Raw genomic sequence first — 7,871 nt, 5'->3', positions numbered from 1 at the left:
GACAACTTTTCATGAATTGAACTGTAGAATAAATTAATAAATGAAAAATCAGGCAATTAAGTTGAAGCCTTAATACCTTATGTAAAACACAAGGACATTCACCTAATATTTATTTGATGAACAAAAATACAAGATAAAACAAAATGAATAAAATATGTCCAGGCATTTATTCCCAGGATGCAAGAAACTTTTCAGTAAAATAAATTTAGGTGCAAATCTGTACAAACCAGAAGTGCAGACATTCAATATAAGCACAAAACAAAATTTCATTTCAATGAAATAACAAAAGGTTTGTCTTATGCCACGTCATGCTTTTACAATTTTCTAATATACACCCATTAGTCCATCTTCTCTTCACTGGCTCCTTGTTCAAGTTCATGTGAATAACAGCATTTCTCTCCATGTGTACATGTTCCCTACAAAAGAAAGAAAAGAAGCTTTGTTATAAAAGATGTTGTTATTGTCTTATATAAAGTGATTTTATATTGAACTGAAGTTAAAATACCTTTCGAAACTTCTTGCAGGGATAATTCTTGAGTTGTGAAGAGTCTGTAATCGGTTGTTTCCGTTTACCCTGAAAGTGTTTTCTTTTGTCCTCCAGCTCAGATGAGATTCCTCCACTAAACCCAAAGATTTTAATTTTTTTAATGTAATCATTTTAAGGATTTTTGTAATGTTTTCAATGAGAGAACACAACTCACCCAGCTTTGGCACGAGCTTTGGGTCCCCAGTTGGCCTGTGGGTTCTCTTGAAAACGTGTGAGGTGACGTTTTCTCGACTGTGGGTTTGCATCCTCTCTGATCTCAAAACAGGCCTGGAGGCTAATTGAGAAAGCATTGAGATTTCTCAAAAGCATTGAAAAAGACATACATTACAGGAATTTTGCAGTATGTTTAACAAATTTATGTCAAAGAAATTAATCTTAACTGCAGTAATGATTGTAATGTGAAATTGTAAGCATCTCTAAACAACAAAAAGCAAATGTGATACATACGTTGGCTCTTTGGAGAGAATGTGATGGGCAGGGCTCGTCTCTGATAGCCTTTCTCGCTTTACTGGGTTGGACTTTTCCTGAATAGCAAGCGACAAAAAACCCCTCTTAAAATAAAATCTTTTAACAATTGTTTTATAGGGCTGTGAAATATAATCTTTTTTTCGATGCATCACAATGTTCTTATGCACGTCTCTCTCTCTCTCTCTCTCTCTCTCTCATCTCCAACAATAAAAGCTTCGCTATATTGGATCGAACTGTTGTCACAATAATAGTAATCGAATAGCGAGACTAGTGACACTTCACACCCCTTGTATTTTATAGCGCTTAAAGGATATCGCCACCGTTTTTCACTATTTTACAATGTTTTTACCTCAAGTTAGATGAATGAATACATACCCATCTCCCCCCAATGCATTCATCTTTGTACAGCGCATTGTGAATGTTTGGATCATAAGGAATGAATGGGGCTATTCACGACGCTCTGTACAAAGATGAAGTGCACGCATCAAATAAAGATAGGTATGTATTAATTCGTCTAAGTTGAGGTAAGAACATAGTAAAATATTGAAAAGCGGTGGTGTTTTCCTTTTAGAGCAGACAGTGGTCACTCACCCAGCAGCGAATGATATCCCACAAAACCCCAGGAGGTGCATCTGTCTTCACTGCATTCTTGCACGCATGAGAGAAAGACACTCTGTACCCAGCATGCAGGAGTGCCGACCTAAAACAACAGCGGAAGGGCAATGCGTGCTTTTATCTTGCATGTCAACTTTAACTTTCAAATCAAAACTCATTTGTTAAATATATATTACCTGAACTGCAGCATGGGTGGTGTGTTGCAGTGAACCGTGCTGCTCAGTTGATCTAAAACGTGGTACAGAGGAACATCCTGTAGCTCCTGAATCACACACACATACAACTATTAATATTCAATGTAGTGAAATTATCAGCAGACATGCAAGATATTACTATTATTATTATTATTATTTCAATGATTAGTCCTTTAAGTCTTTTAAGACTGACCTCAGTCACCATGCTCAGTATCCCTTCAATACGTTTTGATGTTCCGAAACGGGTTGGGTTTCCCGAGACAGCACCCAGAACCTTCTGAACAAATGCACTGTCATGAAGAGGCTCCGCCCACATGGGACCACCCAGCTAAAAATACAGAGGAGGGGTAAATAAAGACTTCATATTTCAACATACACATATAATAACTTTACATGTATTTGAATTGATGATTCAGACCTGGAATTTCTGTCCACAATGTTCACAGTTGGGTCCTACAGGCGGTCCAGTGGCTGCAGAATACTTCATACTAAAACACACATACAGTAACATACAAATATTTAGAGAAAACAATGAGCATAGCCCTAAAGGGACACTCCAATTTTTTTGAAAATATGCTCATTTTTCCAACTCCCCTGAAGTTAATCATTTGATTTTTACCGTTTTGGAATCCATTCAGCCGATCTCCGGGTCTGGCAGTACCACTTTTTTAACATAGCTTAGCATAATCTATTGAATCTGATTAGACCATTAGCATCGCGCTCAAAAATAACCAAAGAGTTTAGATATTTTTCCTATTTAAAACTTATTAGCACCTAAAAGTAGTCCCCTTTGTAACTTTCAATAGCAGGGGACTATTTTCGGGCACAACGTAATATCATTGCGCCTCCTGCAGCCATGGTACGGCAGCAAAGTCCTTGATTGTTGCGTCGGAATGAGAGTGTGATTCCTAGCCATATCGGCCTAGAAAATGGCAACTTTTAATTTTCTGTCGGTCTTAGTTCACAATGTAACTACAGAAGAGTCAAGTTTTAAATTGGAAAAATATCCAAACTCTTTGGTTATTTTTGAGCGTGATGCTAATGGTCTAATCAGATTCAATGAATTGTGCTAAGCTATGCTAAAAGTGGTAGCGCCAGACCCGAAGATCAGCTGAATGGATTCCAAAACGGTAAAAATCAAATGTTTAACTCTAGGGGAGCTGGAAAATTAGCAATAATCCCTTTAACTGCAAGTCTTCGGTTTGATTCACAGAAAGCACTTTAAGTCACTTTGGATAGCGTAAATATGATGTGAATGATCGTGAAAAGTACAAAGACTCACTGTTTTCCCTGGCATATTCTTTTTCCCATTCTTTGCAGATGAAACGCTCCGCACCCAACACAGTTATATATGAGAGCTTGCTTACTGCAACAAACCCACATTAATACATCAGTTATTCACCAGAACACACTTACTTATAGAAATATAAAGACAGAAGTTGTGTGTGTTTGTTACCTTGCAGAGTTCTTGACCACAGCCTGACCGGTTTTGACTCTGACGAATACTCGGATGTAGAAATCCACACTTACACTTAATAGAGGTTCAATGTAGCGCTGATACACAGCTGCTCTCTGATCTAAACTGTGAAGGATTATACGCAGGGCCTAGAAAACATGCGCATATAAACAGTCGTTAAAAAAGACGTTTCCTTCCTTTCACAGTTTGGAAACACTTACTCATTTTTTATATATTTGTAAAAAAAAATCCACATTACAGACTAAAAATTGTATAGTACAGATTTTTGTGAATACTAAATGAGAAAAAAATATTTTGAATATGGACACAAAATATGACACATTGATGTAGATTAAACTAAGCAACGGTATATCACATTTCAAAAAGGTTCAGTTTAGGACTTAAAGGCAGGGTGCACGATTTTTGAAAAACGCTTTGGAAAAAAGAATCGGGCCAAGAACCAAACCACATTTGTAGCCAATCAGCAGTAAGGGGCGTGCCTACCAACCAATATCATTGCCTGGGTTGCGTATGTGTGCGGCGGGTCTATCAAAAGATCATATTCAGATTCTAATCGGGTAGAGGCGTGTTTGTTTAGGTGACTTCAAATGTCAACATTGGCCTTCAGAGATCGTGCACCCCGCCTTTAATACTGCGTTTGTGTGTAGACAAACCAGATTGAAAAAGCTGCGTTTTTTAAAATACCTGTGTTCGTGAGGACAGGGCGTAAGTCATCAATTTCAAATATAATAAAAAAAAAACTGTGCTTTATAAAAATCAATATCTTTGGCACAACTATATTTTTGTCTACAAAAGTAATGTCAAACATTTAGGGATGGTCTCCCGGACAGAGATTTGCTTAAACCAGTACTAGGCCTTAGTTTAATTAAGAAATATAACTCATTTTAACAAACATGCCTTACGAAAAATATTACTTGTGTGCATTTTGTGGCAAAACAAAGGGCACTGATGTATTTTAAGATATGTCAGTGCAAGTTGTTTTCAGTTTGGACAGCTTTTACATTTATTTTAGTCTAGGACCAGTCCAATCCCTGTCCCGGAAACCGCCCCATAAACATTTCAGATAAAATATATTTTTAAGATCATGGGAAGTGTTTTTAAACTTTTGACTGGTGCTGTCCACAAAAAGACTGTGTAAGCACATCTTACCATCTCATGGCAGTATTTAGACTTGATGGACACAGAACTGTATTTACTGTAGCAGGTTTCGCCACTATTTCCAGCCATTACAGCCATGTCAGTACATGTAATACAAAGCAACCCTGACAGAGAGAGAGAGAGAGAAAGTTGAAAACTAGAAAACAATTTAAATCAAATAAAACAGAGACTGATAGAGACTCACCACCCTCACTGACGGCCTGCACAGCTGCATCTATAAACGCAGAGGGGCTGCCATAAGGGTCAAGATCTATGACATCATAGCGGTCCTTTCTTCCTCTCGCCTCATACATCACCATACTGGACAGACAGCGTTGTACATGGTTCTAATTTAGCAATTTTTGTCTTAAAGAGTATAAAAATTCTTGTGGGAAATGCATAAGCTACAGTGAAACGAGAACAAATGTATGTTACACAATTATGTACGTTACACATTGTTTCATTCGGTCTATAGACGCATAATTGTAAGAGAATTGTAAATAGAATTGAAATGCTCTGACCTGGCATCTCTCTGGCTGGCCTGCACTATGTGGGAGACGTTGTTGTGCTTTGCGTTGCGAGCGATCAGAGCAGCAGCTTTAGCAGAGAAATCATTAGCAGTGATGCTCTTCAGTCCTGGGACCTCCAGAGCAAACCGAACCGAACGCAGTCCTGACGCAGCCAGACCTTCCAGCACACTCAAGCCTTGCTGGATACAGAAAAAGAGATAGTACATTTTTTTAACCAGCGGACACATGTATCAAAAGCTATTCGCAAGTAAGGATAAACACAAGTGATTGCTCTTAATGACACATAAGGAGAGAGAATCCCTAAAAATCAACAAACAAGAATCTTACACTAAAAGTATAAACGGTATCACACAGACTTACATTACTAATGAAATATAACATACACAGACCTCACATTTCTCCCCCACAGAGGCAGTAATGAACTCTTTATCATTGCTTTCTTCTTTCTTTTCTTGCTCATTCTCAGGTTCTTCTTCCTGATCCTTAATTCCATTCTTCTCCTTTGACAGCTGGACCACAACTCTGTCTTTCTCACCCGGCACCAGGATCCTAACGCCCCGCTGCGCCAGCTGCTCCCTGGCAAACTCTGTGATCACGGCACACCTGATTAAAGGACATTTATACATTTAAAGACCAGATTAAGATTAAGAGATTACGACCACTCGGCTTCATACTTACGTTAGATCTCTGTTAAACTCCTGCACAGGGTTGTAGAAGACCTCATTGGCACTTGGGAATATAATCGCTGCCTTGCCCTCCCTTACGACGGTCTCTCCTGGCAAAAGCCCAGGTTCTGTCAATGAATTCTGACTGGTTTCTGTGGAGATAGAGGGATTTGGGTCCTCCATTGGTACATCAGTGGGTGTATCTGTGCCAGAACCGGAGTTTTCTTTATCATTGCTCATTGTCCTGAATGTTTTATAGACACAACTGGGTCTTATAGTGAGACTCTGCAAGAAGGCTGGTCTCTCCTTACAGAGACTTAAGGATAAACGTAGACAAGTCAAGTATGCCCGAAATGCAACCCTCACCAGCATTTATTAAAAGAAAAGACCTGTAAAAATAAAATTATAGTTAGCATTTATAAATGTCAACCTGCTTATAAAAAACAAAACTGTCCTGACATAAGGTTCGATTTCACTTACTGTATTCATTACTATAATAAACTGTAGTGAAATTCATAGATACTAGTGTTTCTTAACCCTACTATAGTAAATATTAAATTATACTACAACATTTACTAGAGTTTATCAATTTAATATAGTTAATACTAAGAATAATGAAGTATACACAAATTGCAGTAATTACTACAATATACTACAGTAATATACTAGTACAATTCAATACAATTTACACTATTAAATACTAAATCATTATGACTTTATGGTGACTTTTACGATTTAAATGTCTGTATAGCATTTTAGCATGGCCATTTAAACTTCACATTCATGTCACTAGCCCGGTTAGCATTAACATTTGCAATAAAAATTCCGCCTAACTTACCATTAAGCATCGTTCCTTATAGAAACTATAGTTCTGCCATAGCAAACGTAACAAAAAAAGGATTTGCTGTGCACTTTTTCACAGACTTGTCAGGAAACAGGTAACTGTTAGCACGTACATTTCCAAGGATATATCACATGTGTGTAGTCCATGCTCTGTTTAAACTACGGAAGCCCAGAGCAGAGAACGCGTGACGAAGACACCAGCCACTGCGCATGCGCAGAGCGATGTCTTCAAGCGCTGCATTGGAGTTACAGAAAGTATATTTATGAGTAAAATATCAAACATAACATCACTATTGTAGTAAAAAAAAAACTGTGTCACAATATTCTATTAGATTTGAAAAATGAGACAAAACATGAAAGAATAAAGAACCGAAATAACTTATAATGTATTAATTCAATTCAATTCAATTCAATTCAATTTAATGTAATGTAATTGAATTGAATTGAATTGAATTGAATTGAATTGAATTGAATTGAATTGAATTTAATTTAATTTAATTTAATTTAATTTAATTTAATTTAATTTAATTTAATTTAATTTAATTTAATTTAATTTAATTTAATACGTATTCCATTACAGTTACAAATTAATATAAATAAGTATTCAGAAACTTAATCCTAGCACCAAAATACAAAAGTAATGTAATCTGATTACTTTTGGATTCCTTCAAGGTCTCTCTCTCTCTCTCTCACACACAAACACACACACACACACACACACACACACACACACACACACACACACACACACACACACACACACACACACACACACACATTGATTGTTTCATGTTTTATTTTTAAAATGTAGGAAAAATAATTATATTTTAAACTAACAATGTAAAAGTCTAAACAAAGTCTAAAAAATCTACAGGTTAATATATGTTTATTTTAAAATGCTGACTGAAGTCTTAATTTGGGGACATTCGTGGTAGTTCCACTAGTTAACATTTTTTATGTCTCTGCAAGAAGAGATTGAGAAGGGACATTGTGAGTAGACTTTTGTGTCCATTTGTACCGTTTCCGCAACCACTAGAAAATGTACAAATGCAATACCACAGATTTTAAAGCACTAACAAACAACATTTTAGCTAACATTGTCATCATTTTCCTGCGGGGATCATTGTCTAGCTGCTATTCTGTGTCTATAGTGAATGTGTTAAGCAGTGCTTAAAAATACGTTTTATTATGTCAAAATAATGATTTATTTTGTTTAAAGGTCCAGTGTGTAACTTTTAGAAGTATCTAATGACAGAAATGCAATCTAATATACATAACTATATTATCAGTGGTGTATAAAGACCTTGCAAAATTAACTGTTATGTGTTTGTTTTTTTAGAATGAGCCCTTTTTATACACTGCGGGTCCCCTTACATGGAAGTTGCCATTTTGTGC

The 7,871-nt window shown here is 36.6% G+C and overlaps 1 protein-coding gene across 1 annotated transcript; it reads right to left on the bottom strand.

Annotated features, from left to right (window-relative positions):
* Positions 1–148: 148 nt before the first annotated feature.
* On the bottom strand, positions 149–6,654 carry trmt1 (tRNA methyltransferase 1). Its single transcript, XM_055184079.2, has 16 exons — positions 6,472–6,654; positions 5,647–6,022; positions 5,358–5,571; positions 4,960–5,147; positions 4,644–4,759; positions 4,451–4,563; positions 3,281–3,429; positions 3,107–3,190; positions 2,243–2,312; positions 2,018–2,152; positions 1,807–1,892; positions 1,607–1,715; positions 995–1,071; positions 702–821; positions 506–620; positions 149–416 (listed from the first exon to the last, which is right to left on the bottom strand). Exons 2-16 carry the CDS (start codon positions 6,003–6,005, stop codon positions 339–341), a joined length of 2,013 nt encoding a protein of 670 aa, XP_055040054.2. The 5' UTR covers positions 6,006–6,022; positions 6,472–6,654; the 3' UTR covers positions 149–338.
* Between the last annotated feature and the right edge of the window lie 1,217 nt (positions 6,655–7,871).

This window comes from Misgurnus anguillicaudatus, chromosome 14, assembly GCF_027580225.2.
Source record: "Misgurnus anguillicaudatus chromosome 14, ASM2758022v2, whole genome shotgun sequence".
Taxonomy (NCBI): Eukaryota; Metazoa; Chordata; class Actinopteri; order Cypriniformes; family Cobitidae; genus Misgurnus; species Misgurnus anguillicaudatus.
Note: the sequence above shows the minus strand (reverse complement) of the source record. Positions and strands in the feature narration are given on the sequence as shown.

What these genes read in the sequence shown, in the direction of transcription:
- trmt1 (XM_055184079.2), bottom strand. Translation starts at nt 6,005, where the DNA reads ATGCTGGTGAGGGTTGCATTTCGGGCATACTTGACTTGTCTACGTTTA. An exon ending in GTGGTCAAGAACTCTGCAAG is followed by an intron (nt 3,191 to 3,280) that starts GTAACAAACACA and finishes GGTTTGTTGCAG; the next exon opens with TAAGCAAGCTCTCATATATA. An exon ending in ATTCTCTCCAAAGAGCCAAC is followed by an intron (nt 822 to 994) that starts GTATGTATCACA and finishes TTTCTCAATTAG; the next exon opens with CCTCCAGGCCTGTTTTGAGA.